Source organism: Schistocerca serialis, chromosome 9 (assembly GCF_023864345.2).
Source record: "Schistocerca serialis cubense isolate TAMUIC-IGC-003099 chromosome 9, iqSchSeri2.2, whole genome shotgun sequence".
Classification (NCBI taxonomy): domain Eukaryota; kingdom Metazoa; phylum Arthropoda; class Insecta; order Orthoptera; family Acrididae; genus Schistocerca; species Schistocerca serialis.
This window is the reverse complement of record NC_064646.1, coordinates 17,530,560-17,547,803: the sequence shown is the minus strand read 5'-3', so window position 1 is coordinate 17,547,803 and position 17,244 is coordinate 17,530,560. Positions and strand designations below refer to the sequence as shown.

At 41.7% G+C, this 17,244-nt stretch overlaps 1 protein-coding gene across 1 annotated transcript; it reads right to left on the bottom strand.

Annotated features, from left to right (window-relative positions):
* Positions 1–253: 253 nt before the first annotated feature.
* Positions 254–4,367, bottom strand: LOC126418742 (uncharacterized). Its single transcript, XM_050085661.1, has 2 exons — positions 4,248–4,367; positions 254–710 (listed from the first exon to the last, which is right to left on the bottom strand). The coding sequence occupies exons 1-2, from the start codon at positions 4,341–4,343 to the stop codon at positions 447–449; spliced, it is 360 nt and encodes a 119-aa protein (XP_049941618.1). The 5' UTR covers positions 4,344–4,367; the 3' UTR covers positions 254–446.
* Between the last annotated feature and the right edge of the window lie 12,877 nt (positions 4,368–17,244).

Here is a 17,244-nt window from a genome sequence, read left to right as displayed (position 1 = left end):
CACCTCTCTCTCTCTCCCTCCCTGTTTCTCTCACTGCAGGTATATTCGGATGCAAGCAAACGTACATTCATGGATGTGCACAAATGAGATTCCAGTTTTTCCTTTCAAAGCAGGATGATTGTGGCTCATTATTTAAGTGTTGTTGGTCTCGTTGAGGTTTTCACTTGTTTTACCATTAGAATATGTGACTCAGGAATAAGGCGATAAAAATATAATGGTTAAGGGAAGTGGGATAAGAATTGAATGAAAAATCTTTGATTATCGTGGCTCTGGCGCGATTTTATTGAGGCACACTGTACATCCGTTCAGACACATAGCTGCAGAAGACGTTGTAGAGCTGATAATCTGTTTGGACGTCTGGGAGCTGAGTAATACAGGTACAGGTAGACAACATACACAGAGGGGTCAACAGTTTCCCAGTAGATGATGGAGTCACCTCAAGAGCATTATCTGGAGGTGGGTTCACCGACAGAAGAATATTGAGTGCTGGGTTCATACCCAGAATAGTAGGTGTCACCCGGAAGGTAGCTGGTGTTGTTTACATTCACAGTTGGGCTGAAACTTCTGACACCGAAACTCACACCAAACACTCCGATGTTGCCTACGTCCACAGGCTGTTGTTTCTGCTGCACTTGGCAGGGGCTGGCTGTGGTGGGCACCGCAGCGACACTGGCTGTGGCCACGGCTCCCAGGATCACTAAGGCGAGCACCTGCAGGACGTAAGGAAAACACACAGTGTGCACTTCAGCGTAAAGGGGGAAAACGGCTCTATCTCTTTAATTATAAACGATAAATCTATAGATTATTGACAAACATAAAGCTTTTAGGGACGAATATTGATAGTCAGTAAACATGGAATGAACACAAGAACATAATGACAGAAAAGTCTGTCACCGGCAGTTGATACTCATAGGACATTATCATAAGTTTGTATTATGTCTTCTGATATTATGACATCATATGTCCATTCACTCAGGTTTTACCTATGTGGATCTTGTCTGGATATCGAAGGTACTAAACAGAGTTTTAAACTGCAGAAGCGGCTAGCAAGAATAATAACTACAAGTGGTAGTGGGGCTCTTTGTAAGAAAAACTGAAAATCTCAGTATTCTTACCGTAAAAAATAAGCATATCTACCTATGTATTGTGCATTTCAGGAAGATCATTAATATGTATTTCGATAATAAAAGTCTAAAAGAGACAGTCTAAAAGAGACAGTTACCAAGGAAAGAAAACCCGGAAAGAGCATTTTCTATCTGGAAGGAAAGTTCTGCAATTAATTTCCCAAGGAAATTAAAAAGATTATAATACACATCTTTTAAAAAGTCAGTTAAAACATTCTTCGTAAGTAATGCGCACTACGCAATTAAAGATTGGTTTTAATGACTCACTGTAGTTGTTACTAATGAATGGGCATAGCTACAACACCCTGTCACATTCTAATAATTCATCACAATGTAATTATTTTACAAGAATGTTATGTGTCAAGACGTAAAGTGCATGGCAGTAAAGTCACATTATTTTCCTGAGTACAGCATTTCACTCATCTGTAGGTAAGCTGTCTCAATTCTTCCAGGTTGGCTGTAAATACTTTGCAGAGACTCTGATGCGGCATTGTTGCAAGTGTATGACTCTGGAGTCACTTCCTCAAACACAAGGAGGTTGCCGGAAGAGGTATAACTGCATATACAGGTTGAGGAGTCACCAGCGGATTTCAGTGCACGCAGCGATGAAGAGCAAGACAATATCTTACAGTATAAGTTACCTGCAGCAACTGCTATGTAAATCAAAGAACATTCTAAATTACTGTCCAACTAAGTGAACCATTATAGCAGTTAAGACACAGACCTCATATCCGAGAAGATGGAATCTGTTCTGTCTTGCGATCATCACTTAGGTTCTCAGCGTTTCTCCTAAATAATTTCCGGCAAATTCTCAAATGATTCCCTCATCAGATTCATGGTTTACCACTTCTACAACCATCTGCCCTATCCTCATAAGGAATAATTGTATATTCTCTATGTGTATATTTTGAGCCATTGATTTTCATTTTATTCCCATGATACGTTCTACATCATTGTGAAATGGTACTTGGATAAGCAAATAAATGAATAAATAAATTCCAGCGTTATATCCATGGATTTACGACAGATCTTAAAACCAAACACAAATATGTATTTGATGAAAGGAAATCTTCGCTTTTATTTTAATTGGTAAAAAAATTGGTAATAAGTAGGTACATTAATTTCGTTACAAAATTTGGTTTGCAGAAATATATTACAGTGTAATTAGACATATGAAGTAGGAAATGAAGAGTTGCTAGAGATTAATTGTGGAGCAAGCCTGTAGAAGATAACTCCTATGAGAAATTAAATGTGCCTAATTTATACACGAAATTTTATAATTATCCTAGGATTTGGTGGGTAAAAGTACGGTCGCTCAGCGTTACGCACCAGTTTCCCAAACGTCTATATAGTGGTGCACTCCAGACGATATTCTAAGCACTGTTATTTGGACATTTCTGGATGAAAGAAGCTCTTCAACGATTCAGGGTGGATTCGCGAAAAATCTGTCATTCGAAATACATCTCATATTTCCACACGCTATATTTGTGAAATGGTAGGCGAATTTACGACTGGTGTTAGATTATGCGACGTCGTCGATAGATAACCAAGCTACAATCCTTACAGTTCTATTACGTTTACCGACGTGTGATTCGCAAGATGAATATTTGAATGATAAAAGAAGTTCGTTAAAATGGGGAGTGGATGCACAACAAAAGCAAAGATGTCATCGTTAGGAACAGATCCAAAAACGTTTTCAGATTGATCAGCAGTCGTATCAGATTGTTCGCTTATGGTGATACAGTTGAAGGAAAGTATTGCCTTTGAATGGTCCGAGGGTACCCCAGACCTACTTGGACCATATTACTATTTCGTGCGTCAACAGCATAGGTATTTAAAAGCGGAGAAATACGTAAGGGAGAGAGAACACGAAAAAATCTGTTAGTACAATGTCGGTGGTAAGGTACCGAGGTACAATTCTCTCAAAGCATATGAAACATTATGAAAGGCCGAGCGGATCTAGGAGCTTCAGTCCTGAACCGCGCTGCTGCTACGGTCGCAGGTTCGAATCCTGCCTCGGGCATCGATGTGTGTGGTGTCCTTACGTTAGTTAGGTTTAAAGAGTTGTAAGTCTTGGGGACTGATGACCTCAAATGTTAAGTCCCATTGTGCTTCGAGCCATTTGAACCATTATGAAACGGATTGTTACGAAACTAACACACAAAGTCGATACTAAGTTAGGCAAAAAGAGCTCTCAGATTTGTTGAGAGCGTCCCGCTAGAATCTTGACAGGTCAGTTCAGCTTATATGAGAGTGTAGAAAGGACCATTTGTGAATGTTATGATAATGAGATGCAGTTCTCGTGAAACACCGAGAAATGGTATTTGAGATTTAATTTGCAACAATTTGCTACCTCCATCGTACATTTGGCGCAGGGGCAACTAGATTAGGATAAGAGAGGTTGGGTGCGTAGCTACGTGTGGAGACAGCCTTATTTTCTCGCTGTATCGTACTACTATAAATTGTGAAAGATGTCACTAATATTGTTCTGAAATACCCTCCACGACCCGATGTAAAGCGACTTTCGCTGTAAACATATACATGTAGATACAGTAGAAGCATTAAACGGGAAACAGGGTGAGTGTATGCACAGACTAAAATATGAAACTTCGTGGTAGATTAAAAATATATGGCGGAAGATGATTTGATGCAAAAATGTTGCCATTTACTTCCAGCTCTCCTTCTGAGACATCCAGAAAATACTCAGTACCTGCCCTTACAGCTTCGAGTCTTGAGAGGAACCCTCACCCTCTATGCAGTCTTCCAAGAAGCGTCCTTGCATTTCTCGGTGTCCTTGCATTCTTAGAAGAAAGTATTTCGTGAAGAAATGTGTTACACGTAGGTGAGGGTTTGTTTCCAAAATGAAGTATACGTCTATGTGTCAGAGGAACATTAAAGGTGGAAATGGAGCGTTTGGACTGACTACAATACGATAAGAATTTCGCGATCATGGATGTGGTATGTATTCATGAAACACTTGTCAAAAAAATAGGTAATTGCTCTTGTGAAAGCCTCCATTAGAATATTCGTAATAGTTACTAGCTTCGAAATAAGAAAAGGATGTGCTGTATGAATGGCTATGCCTTAAGCTGACGTGTACTAGCAGGAAAACCGCATACTTACGGCGTTCATGTTGGCCAGATGAGGAATGGTGACGGCGAGTCCTTTTGGGTCACCGTGTGTGTCTTCTTCTGGAGGCGTCTGCTCTTTTATACTCATTCGGGCGCTGATGTTGACCTCGAATTGCTGATTCGTCGACTATTGCAGAGAACCTGGAAGGGCGGAGGTGGGAGGGACAAGTAGCTGGCACGATGTGGTTTGCCTCCCACCCTCCCCGCTGTACTGTACATAACTCGTTTTGTTGTTTCCGCACAATGGCCTTCGCGCCTACCACCGAATTCAGAGAAGCGTGGCTTAAGGACGCCATTCATTGAGCAGCCGCATGCAAAAAGTGTACTGCCATTCCTGTACCGTATAATATGTTATTAATACATACATAACTACTGTACATTTCTGACATTCCATACGACCACTGGTACTACTCCTGCTGCTACCACTATAACCAACGAATACACACACACACACACACACACACACACACACACACACACACACACACACGCACCACCTTCACACAGTCCTCCTGCACATCTATTTATATACTTGAAGCACTCTAGAACAGTGGTTACCGTGTCAAGAATATGTGTGCTAATTCTGTGCATAACTGCAACTGTTATGAGGGTTTAATTCTGTTACATATTCCTAAAACGCAAACCACGGCAAAACTATTAAGTTTTTCATGTTTCCTATCCTTGATACAGGTGTTTTCGTAACAAATACACCAATGAAATAACCTTTTAGGAAATCTCACCAATAAATGCTGAGGTTCACTGGCCGTAAGTACGTAGCTGTGTGTGTAAAGACCTAAAGACGAATAGCTAAATTATAAAAAGGAATTTAAATCTACTGATTATTGCCATAAATTTTTACCTTTTGTCATTTATTATCATTATACCCGGCCGTAAACGTCATTTTAAAAAGTGTTATACACAAATTGATTAACGCTAAAACTTTACTACATGCAAAGTGAACATTAATAAAACCGACAAACCGAAGGTCATATGAGCATGTCATATGAGCATGTGTCCGAAAATGCATCCATGCCACGGTAGATACGCTGACGAATGACAGTTCCTCTGACCACGTGCTGTGTGTTCCTTTTGTATTGCAGGCTGTATGACTGACGCAGATTGGCCACGTATTCAAGACGGGAACAAGCCGATATGGCGTTTTTGTACGGCCACGTTGATGGAAACGGTCGAGATACAGCACGACTATACCAAAACAAATAAATTGACAGACACCAAACACATCACATAACATTTCAAGCTCTTTTTGGCTTTTGCATGATCACAGGTCCTTCCAGATAGACGAACGTGCAGAGAGGTGGCAAACAGTCCGTACACCAGATTTCGAGGGCCGAGTTTTACAGGATATTGAGATAAACCTTGGTACAAGGTCGAGACAAGTGGCCCGCCAACAAGGTGTAAGCCAAAGTAAGATAATGTGTACCTTGCATGGCAACCGCTGCTATCCGTGACACCTGCAACGCTCGAGGAACACCGGCATGAGGTCAGAGGAACTCTCATTCGTCAGCGCCATTTACCATGGCAGCGAAGCATTTCCGGGTAAATGTAAATCGGATCTTTTTCCCTCCATTTCCTGTCAGGAAACCGTCTCTGCAGTTTATCGGTTTTGTTAATGTGCACCCTGTACAGTTAAGCATGCGTAAAACCTCGACATAGGCTGTGTACTGTGTTTGATTTTCGTAAGAACCTCCTTCTTGCGATTTACCATCAGAAGGAGGTTCTCACTCATTGATCTGAAGATGAGCACAGTAGTGAACGAAACCGGTCACCGTAATAAATAAATTGTGAACAAGACTGTTTTTACTAGTAAATATTTGTAACACATTGGTCACTGTTCACTCCCACAGACGTAAATATGTAACAGAAAGCTCATCTGTTAACAATTTTATGAAAAATCGTACTGCAGCATTCAGTACGTTGGAAAGGGTGAAAATTCATGTAATAATTTTCCGAGTTTTTGCACGGTAATCACGGAATAGCTACCCAGACAATGTTCTGTTACATTGGAAATGAATTTGTACATAATAATTCGCGAAATAAGAAACTTTCCAGCGAACTCCCTCAAAATTTGTGATCATGCCAATGCAAATACACTAACAGATTTTATCCCACTCAGTGTAAACCGAAATGAAGAGAATGGCCTCTCTAAACTAAAATTCCGCAGCATCACTGCAAGAGGACACGCCAAAGACAACCAAACACAACCGCAAGAAGCAAGGCAACCACACGTCCTCTACATGTAATCGCATTATCTCTGATAGACCAAAGCGATCTCCTCAACACACGTCCTCACGAGACAATACGCCTGCGGCAAGATCACAAAGCTACTGCAACTTCTTCATTTACAGCCATGTTACATCACCTCTGATGCACTTGGAATATTTCGCAGAATCTATCTTACCAAGAGAGATTGCAGAGACTATTCAATTCTTTTCCATTCAAGTGCAAAACTTTTAAAATGTAAACAGATATGACACAAAGGAAGTAACATTATACATTTATAAAAAGTAATACCAAATGACTGAGTGTGTGAAGGCACCGGGTAAGTCCCCTGCAGTGAATAACTTTGGCTTTCAGAGAGTAAAGTGTAATATACAAAGTGAACTCAAATTGCAAGGAACATAAGACAAACAACTATTAGTACTCCAAAACAGAAAGATAATGATTGAAAGACACTAAATATTACTAAAATGTCACCAGTTCATTCGAACAATTGGAATATCATTTCTGTAAGCTAAATGCGTATGATTAGCTGTAAAATGTCATGGTCATAGGAAAACCATATAAAGTGAGAATCAGCTGCCCCTACTGGTGTCATTTTATGCAGCCTGCAGTCCTCCACGATCCACACATGAGATTTCCGTATTGTCCCCTTCGCTATGCGCGAACTATTGGTCCTACAGAATAAATGAATGGGACTTTTTCTAGGAGTTTTAATTTGGCTAGGTTTTGTACTTGGATATGTTTTCGCTAGACACCGTTGTGTTCGAGATATTCAAGAAAAACGTGCATAACTGACATGTGAAAGTACCGCATCACCCACCCTCAGTCCGCACCAGACATGATTTCTGGTATGTCGTTCCCGATACAGCAGGAATTATTTCCCACATTCGACATTATTTCGTCTTCATTGACTGGTCTTATTACACCACTGGCTTAGTCAAGCACTTAAAAGTTCCAAAATTAACGTTTCTGTAATTTGCACCTAACAATTTTGTTAAATTTAACAGCAAGAAAACTTACGTCGTTGACGTTGTAATTGTAAGACCTTCTGAGTACTGTCCTTGTGGGGTTTACGTTTGGTTCGGAATGTCAAAGTAATTAGTTTTAGCGTAATATTTACAAAATTCGTTTTCCTTTCATTACCCTCAGAGTTACATTTAAATTAATAATGTTAATGAGGTAACCGACTATGTAAGTGGCGTAACAAACCAGTCAACAGAGGCTCAAAAAGGTCGACCAACAAGAGCAGTTCGCGTAGTCGGAAATTTTTGCATGAACAGTGGTAGGAGGGAGTTCCAGCAAAAACCTCCTGCTCATTTTTCCCTAGGAGTAATAGTTTACAAGTAGCAAGCTGTAGAGTATGAAAAGCTCGCTTGTGATTTATGAAAGGCAGATATAGCATTGTGGGCTTCATAATAGAAAAGGGGCTAGGGGCAGCTGTATCATTCTGTTTATTAGATTATATAATAAGTGTATAACATTAAAATAACAAACAGTATTATCAATAGACATAAGATATCTTGGGGAAAAAAGAAATACTGAACATACAAGATGCAAAGCCCACTTCATGTTTACTTTTAAGACGCCATAGTACAACATAAATGTTAGTCCACCCAGCAAGCAAAATAACCAGATCATTAGCACTATGTCAGGGTACCAATGAGTCACTTACAAGAAGCTACGTTTAAGGAACAGAAATATATACTCCATTGTAAAATGATGTCATAAACTACAGGGTGGTCCATTGATAGTGACCGGGCCAATGTCTCACGAAATAAGCATCAAACGAAAAATCTACAAAGAACTAAACTCGTCTAGCTTGAAGGGGTAAAGCAGATGGCGCTATGGTTGGCTCGCTAGATGGCGCTGCCAAAGGTCAACCGGATATCAACTGCGTTTTTCAAATAGTAAAACCCATTTTTATTACATTTTCGTGTAGTGCGTAACGAAATATGAATGTTTTAGTTGGACCACTTTTTTCGCTTTGTGATAGATGGCGCTGTAATAGTCTCAAACTTATACGTACGTGGTATCACGTAACACTCCGCCAGTGCGGATGGTATTTGCTTCGTTATACGTTGTTGTTGTTGTTGTGGTCTTCAGTCCTGAGACTGGTTTGATGCAGCTCTCCATGCTAATCTATTCCTGTGCAAGCTCCTTCATCTCCCAGTACCTACTGCAACCTACATCCTTCTGAATCTGCTTAGTGTATTCATCTCTTGGTACCTCTCTACGATTATTACCCTCCACACTGCCCTCCAATGCTAAATTTGTGATCCCTTGATGCCTCAGAAGATATCCTACCAACCGATCCCTTCTTCTGGTCAAGTGGTGCCACAAACTTCTCTTCTCCCCAATCCTATTCAATACCTCCTCATTAGTTACGTGATCTACCCACCTAATCATCAACATTCTTCTGCAGCACCACATTTCAAAAGCTTCTATTCTCTTCTTGTCCAAACTATTTATTGTCCATGTTTCACTTGCATACATGGGTACACTCCATACAAATACTTTCAGAAACGACTTCCTGACACTTAAATCTATACTCGATGTTAACAAATTTCTCTTCTTCAGAAACGCTTTCCTTGCCATTGCCAGTCTACATTTTATATCCCCTCTACTTCGACCATCATCAGTTATTTTGCGCCCCAAATAGCAAAACTCCTTTACTACTTTAAGTGTCTCACATTCTAGTCTAATTCCCTCAGCTTAACCCGACTTATTTGACTACATTCGATTATCCTCGTTTTGCTTTTGTTGATGTTCATCTTATATCCTCCTTTCAGGACACTGTCCATTTCGTTCAATTGCTCTTCCAAGTCCTTTGCTGTCTCTGACAGAATTACAATGTCATCGGCGAACCTCAAAGTATTTATTTCTTCTCCATGGATTTTAATACCTGTTCCGAACTTTTCTTTTGTTTCCTTTATTGCTTGCTCAATATACAGATTGAGTAGCATCGGGGATAGGCTACAACACTGTCTCACTCCCTTCCCAACCACTGCTTCCCTTTCATACCCCTCGACTCTTATAACTGCCATCTGGTTTCTGTACAAATTGTAAATAGCCTTTCGCTCCCTGTATTTTACCCCTGCCACCCTTAGAATTTGAAAAAGAATATTCCAATCGACATTGTCAAAAGCTTTCTCTAAGTCTACAAATACTAGAAACGTAGGTTTGCCTTTCCTTAATCTTCCTTCTAAGATAAGTCGTAAGGTCACTATTGCCGCACGTGTTCCAACATTTCTACGGAATCCAAATTGAACTTCGCCGAGGTCGGCTTCTACCACATTCTCCATTCGTCTGTAAATAATTCGCGTTAGTGTTTTGAGCTGTGACTTATTATACTGATAGTTCGGTAATTTTCACATCTGTCAACACCAACTTTCTTTGGGATTGGAATTATTATATTCTTGAAACTTCCTGGCAGATTAAAACCGTGTGCCTGACCGAGACTCGAACTCGGGACCTTTGCCTTTCGCGGGCAAGTGCTCTACCAACTGAGCTACCGAAGCACGACTCACGCCCGCTACTCACAGCTTTACTTCTGCCAGTACATCGTCTCCTACCTTCCAAACTTTACAGAAGCTCTCCTGCGAAACTTGCAGAACTAGCACTCCTGAAAGAAAGGATATTGCGGAGACATGGCTTAGCCACAGCCTGGGGGATGTTTCCAGAATTAGATTTTCACTCTGCAGCGGAGTGTGCGCTGATATGAAACTTCCTGGCAGATTAAAACCGTGTGCCCGACCGAGACTCGAACTCGGGACCTTTGCCTTTCGCGGGCAAGTGCTCTACCAACTGAGCTACCGAAGCACTACTCACGCCCGGTACTCACAGCTTTACTTCTGCCAGTACCTCGTCTCCTACCTTCCAAACTTTACAGAAGCTCTCCTGCGAACCTTGCAGAACTAGCACTCCTGAAAGAAAGGATATTGCGGAGACATGGCGTAGCCACAGCCTCGGGGATGTTTCCAGAATGAGATTTTCACTCTGCAGCGGAGTGTGCGCTGATATGAAACTTCCTGGCAGATTAAAACCGTGTGCCCGACCGAGACTCGAACTCGAAATACCTTCGCATACTTACTTAAGGATTTTAATTCCCATCACTAAATACCAGCCCACACTACACATTAAAATGTTCAAGCAGATCTCCCTGTACTCACATTTGACGGATAACGTTAAATTTTATTCCGCCAAAAGGATGAGAAGCATGAATTAATTGGCACACAAACTAATTTTTCCTATTTCAAAAAAATGGTTCAAATGGCTCTGAGCACTATGGGACTTAACTTCTGAGGTCATCAGTCTCCTAGAACTTAGAACTAATTAAACCTAACTAACCTAAGGACACCACTCACATCCATGCCCGAGGCAGCATTCGAACCTGTGACCATAGCGGTCACGCGGTTTCAGACTCTAGCGCCTAGAACCGCTCGGCCACCCCGGCTGGCTCCTATTTCAAATCAACAAACTGTCTACAGGGCACACGAAACGATGGTAATAATTTGTTACAGTGGCATGTTTACGAATGTTACTTGTTAAATCTATCACTGATTATAATAATTACTACCCTAATTCTCGAATAATCTGAGGCTATTTCAAAAAACACTAGAGCACACAGTACGCAGAATACTAATATCCTGGATTAAGTTGCATATTGACCAAGACTTAGCTCTAAGAAAACGTAGAAGAGTAGTAATCACGAAACTGCGCGTGTTTCGTTCTTATATAGACGCTCTCTGGAATATTATGTGATTTTGGTTATTCAGTTATTATCTGAAAATTTGCTAGCTCAAATTATACCTTTTTAATTAGATGTAATATTATTGTCAGAATTTACTTATCGAATTACCCAGTAGCAGCTATTAAAATATACAGAACTAAGTTGTGCTTACACTATGCGAATTCCTGACCTTTAGGTACGGCGTTCATATAGATTATTTAAATTTGAGTATTAAAAATTACCAAGTTCTTAATTATGCCATTTACATATTTCTTATGGGGACATCGGGTTCAGAAAATTTTGCTCGTCAATAGTGCTTTAACATATTCCACAGACATATTGTGGTTTATTCAAAATATGAGCCGAAAATTTGGACTGTTTGAAATCTCTAATTCCTGAATTAATTAGGTCTGAGGTAAAATAAAGATTTCTTTGAAAGGAGCAAAAATTGGTCCACAGTTTAGAGGTAATTTACTTTTCTGAATCTATTTATTAGCTCACTAGATTTTTATGGATGCATCCTAGATCTAAAACTTTGAAATTTAATAGCATTTGAAATACATCGTTTCCACCAAAACTAATTAATAAAAAACTTTCAGAACAGAGAATTGGATAATGTAAATGAATAGGTTCCACTGGGGAAAATACTTTACATTTATTTGTAAATTCATGTAATGTATGCTCAGATAACAGATTCTGTTACAGAAATTTTTGGAAAGAATAACAGTAAGAAAAGAAAAAGAACTGGTAAGGATCCTAAATATTGTAATGAATATAAAAGACAAAGTAGGATGGTGGAGGGCAAACCTGCTTTGTCACACACTCACAGACTTTTATCACAGGAGTTGTTGGTGCACAAGCATCTGGGCACTATTTAGCCCCCTTACAAGGTTTGTTAATTGTGTCGCTACTCAGATTTATTGTGTCAAGCGTCCTTTGTCAGAATACTTTGCTTACTTAGCATTTAACTTCTGCACACCACTACAACAGCTAAATACACATCCTCATTTCTTATGGTATAACAGCTGATTTTCAAATGTTAAAATAACCTTGTGGTAGAACCGTGTAGTTTGTTTTAGCTTCTTGTATTTCTAACTCTCCCGTCATTATTTTTTGCTTTTTCATAACTCTGTTTCTCATGTATGCTATAGGAACAATGGATTTCCACCGCCAGTACTGATAACTACCTAGTGAGATGGCGCAGTGGTATGTATCTTAAGAGACACCTACACTCCAGTCGGATAAATTACGATGAATAAATAATCATAAGCCTTATAGTCCCTAAATAAGCCAATCGGTTCTCAAACACAATCGAGACAAGATCAAGAAATGTACATATACATCCGAAACCGAAAAACGTCTCTGCTGGTCAACTTCACCTACATACTCACACTACTTATGATAAACATAGCGCTTGTCACTATACGTGTGAAACGATTGGGGAGCTCACTATTTGCCAAAACTAAGAGAGATCGAAGCCATTATTACACAACTTTGTAACATAGCTAATGAGAGTCTCAAGTATCGAGCGTTCCTGCGTTACTATTTTAAATAAAGTAGAAAAACGGATAAACAGAAATACACACCAGTATAGCCAACATCCACCTGCTGCAGTTTCATAGAGCACATTCGTGCCTCGATCATTATGACGATGTAGGAAGAAAAGAAGTATCTCTGAAATAATCATTGCAGTGTATTGTATGCACCTATGATACACTCCTGGAAATTGAAATAAGAACACCGTGAAATCATTGTCCCAGGAAGGGGAAACTTTATTGACACATTCCTGGGGTCAGATACATCACATGATCACACTGACAGAACCACAGGCACATAGACACAGGCAACAGAGCATGCACAATGTCGGCACTAGTACAGTGTATATCCACCTTTCGCAGCAGTGCAGGCTGCTATTCTCCCATGGAGACGATCGTAGAGATGCTGGATGTAGTCCTGTGGAACGGCTTGCCATGCCATTTCCACCTGGCGCCTCAGTTGGACCAGCGTTCGTGCTGGACGTGCAGATCGCGTGAGACGACGCTTCATCCAGTCCCAAACATGCTCAATGGGGGACAGATCCGGAGATCTTGCTGGCCAGGGTAGTTGACGTACACCTTCTAGAGCACGTTGAGTGGCACGGGATACATGCGGACGTGCATTGTCCTGTTGGAACAGCAAGTTCCCTTGCCGGTCTAGGAATGGTAGAACGATGGGTTCGATGACGGTTTGGATGTACCGTGCACTATTCAGTGTCCCCTCGACGATCACCAGTGGTGTACGGCCAGTGTAGGAGATCGCTCCCCACACCATGATGCCGGGTGTTGGCCCTGTGTGCCTCGGTCGTATGCAGTCCTGATTGTGGCGCTCACCTGCACGGCGCCAAACACGCATACGACCATCATTGGCATCAAGGCAGAAGCAACTCTCATCGCTGAAGACGACACGTCTCCATTCGTCCCTCCATTCACGCCTGTCGCGACACCACTGGAGGCGGGCTGCACGATGTTGGGGCGTGAGCGGAAGACGGCCTAACGGTGTGCGGGACCGTAGCCCAGCTTCATGGAGACGGTTGCGAATGGTCCTCGCCGATACCCCAGGAGCAACAGTGTCCCTAATTTGCTGGGAAGTGGCGGTGCGGTCCCCTACGGCACTGCGTACGATCCTACGGTCTTGGCGTGCATCCGTGCGTCGCTGCGGTCCGGTCCCAGGTCGACGGGCACGTGCACCTTCCGCCGACCACTGGCGACAACATCGATGTACTGTGGAGACCTCACGCCCCACGTGTTGAGCAATTCAGCAGTACGTCCACCCGGCCTCCCGAATGCCCACTATATGCCCTCGCTCAAAGTCCGTCAACTGCACATACGGTTCACGTCCACGCTGTCGCGGCATGCTACCAGTGTTAAAGACTGCGATGGAGCTCCGTATGCCACGGCAAACTGGCTGACACTAACGGCAGCGGTGCACAAATGCTGCCCAGCTAGCGCCATTCGACGGCCAACACCGCGGTTCCTGGTGTGTCCGCTGTGCCGTGCTTGTGATCATTGCTTGTACAGCCCTCTCGCAGTGTCCGGAGCAAGTATGGTGGGTCTGACACACCGGTGTCAATGTGTTCTTTTTTCCATTTCCAGGAGTGTAGTTCCTTCATGTATGTTGAAAGATTATTGTACTACTTTTAAATTCCTACCGACTCCTATACAACCAGACGGTCAAAAATGATTCGTAACTAAATCGACGCTATTGCGTGAATAAAACTACAACGTAATTGGCAACTGGACCGTTTAATTCGAAAAGAGGTTAATTCTACTTCTAAAGAAAGACCTCTACGGCATACATTGTTTCAAATTTCCTTTCGAGGTGAATTCGAGTTGTTGATGTTGTTGTTGTGGTCTTCAGTCCAGAGAACGGTTTGATGCAGCTCTTCATGCTACTCTACCCTGTGCAAGCTTCTTCCTCTCCGAATAACTACTGCAACCTACATCCTTCTGAATCTGCTTATTGTATTCATCTCTTGGTCTACCTCTAAGAATTTTATGCTCCAAGATTTCCTCCAATACTAACTTGGTGGGCCCTTGGTGTCTCAGAACGTGTTCTACCAACTAGTCCCTTCTTATAGTCAGGTTGTGCCACAATTTCCTCTGCTCCACAGCTCTATTCAATACCTCTTCATTTAGGTAACTTCAACCTAACTTTAAAATATCCATTTCCCTTCTTAAATTTTCTGGCCTACCTGCCCGGTTAAGGAATCCGACATTCCCCGCTCCAATAAGTAGAACGCCAGTTTTGTTTCTGCTGATAACGACGTCCTCGTGAGTAGTCCCCGACCATAGATCCGAATGGGGCACTATTTCACCTCCGGAATATTTTACCCAAGAGGACGCCATCATCACTCAACCATACAGTAAAGGTGCATGTCCTCGCGAAAAATTACGGCTGTAGTCTCCCCTTGCTTTCAGCCATTTGCAGCAATGTCGTTTTGGTTGATGTTACAAGGTCAGGATAGTCAATCATTCAGACTGTTGCCCCTGAAACTACTAAAAAGACTGCTGCCCAACTTCAGAAACAACACATTTGTCTGGCCTCTCAACAGATAACCCTCCGTTGTGGTTGCACCTGTATCACTGAGTCACTGAAGCCTCCCCACCAATGGCAAGGCCCATGGTTCACTGACCGTGGGGAGGGGGGTTGGGGATATGGCGGCTATACCAATCCCCAATCCCACGAAGTTTGTTGCGAACTAGAGATAATCTTATGACACACTAAATGAAGATTCTTAGTGCAGTATATAACACAAGACCCAGGAGTGTTTCCATTGGTGAATCTGTGAACAAAGTGTTTGTCAGCATATTCAATGTATATGAAGATGGGGCACTGTTTTAAATACATTACCTCAGACAGTCAGCTTAAAATTCCACTATCACTCGATTCAGACGTAATGTCACGCACTGATATCATTATATTTTTTTAACACCGTTTAAAACTAAAAATGACGCACAGAACCGCCCACTGAATAGTGAAATCAACTGGCATCAATAGGATAATGCCCCGGTGATTCCTTTGAGCATGAGGTTTGAGACCCGAGTCACGGCTTCAATCTTGAGCCTACTTCTCAGTGCCCATCAGTCTCTCATCTCACAATCTTGTAATGTCGGTGTACACAGACGCGCTGTTTATATATTTCCTACATTTTGCTCCCTTGTTCTCTTCCCTCCTCTGTCTCTCTACTCCCTTTCCTCTCCCTCTACCTCTCCTATGTACCATCATCTGCCTCTCCATGTTTTACTTCTTGTACCTCTCTGACCCCCTGTACCTCACTGACGCGCCGTTTTGGGATTCCGTACCTAATTCGATAAAAACGGAACCCTTATAGAATTACTGTCTGTATGTCACTCCTATTGTTAAAAATCCGTTTTTCTCAGGGATGGGTAAATTTATGTTACATACTGAGGTTTGTGGTCCCTTGGTGGCGTAATACATTGAAGCCCGAAAGTCACTGCATTCGAAAGATACAGCCGTTTATATCACATATTTTGATACTCGCAAACTCACTCATAAAATCCTATAGGGTAATTCCCTTTGGCCGGAATCATGAATTTGGCAAAAACCAAGATTTTGCTGTACTGAAAAGGAAAAAATTTGAAAACGTAAACTGTTTATTTGTAATTGTATGACAAGAAAAACAATTGTTTTTGTAATTTCTTATCTGCCTGTTCGTCCGTCTGTTAAAATACCTTTTTCTCAGGAAGTCGTAGACGTGACAAATTTAAATCTAAGTCACAAGTCAAGGTGTACGGGCCCTTGACGGTGTAATAACTGTAATCTCCTAAGAGAATGCAACCAAAATATATGGATATATTGGCCATATATGTTGATACTCGTTAAGTCGACCATTAAAACCTACATGGTAATTCCCGTTGAACAACAATTATGAAATTTGGCGGAAAGGAAGGTTTCAAAGTGCAGTTAAATAAGAAATGCGAAAACGGTTAATTTGTAATTATCCCACAAGAGAAATAATTACTTTTGTCACATGTTATATGACGCCAAGTTTGAAATTGGAACAGTCAGTAGTTCTGCATTCAGGTTGATTGGCTCAAAATGGAAAAAATCAAACATCAGTTAATTAATGATTTTAACGCTCATACGACGCGTAAAGGGAAATACACTCCTGGAAATTGAAATAAGAACACCGTGAATTCATTGTCCCAGGAAGGGGAAACTTTATTGACACATTCCTGGGGTCAGATACATCACATGATCACACTGACAGAACCACAGGCACATAGACACAGGCAACAGAGCATGCACAATGTCGGCACTAGTACAGTGTATATCCACCTTTCGCAGCAATGCAGGCTGCTATTCTCCCATGGAGACGATCGTAGAGATGCTGGATGTAGTCCTGTGGAACGGCTTGCCATGCCATTTCCACCTGGCGCCTCAGTTGGACCAGCGTTCGTGCTGGACGTGCAGACCGCGTGAGACGACGCTTCATGCAGTCCCAAACATGCTCAATGGG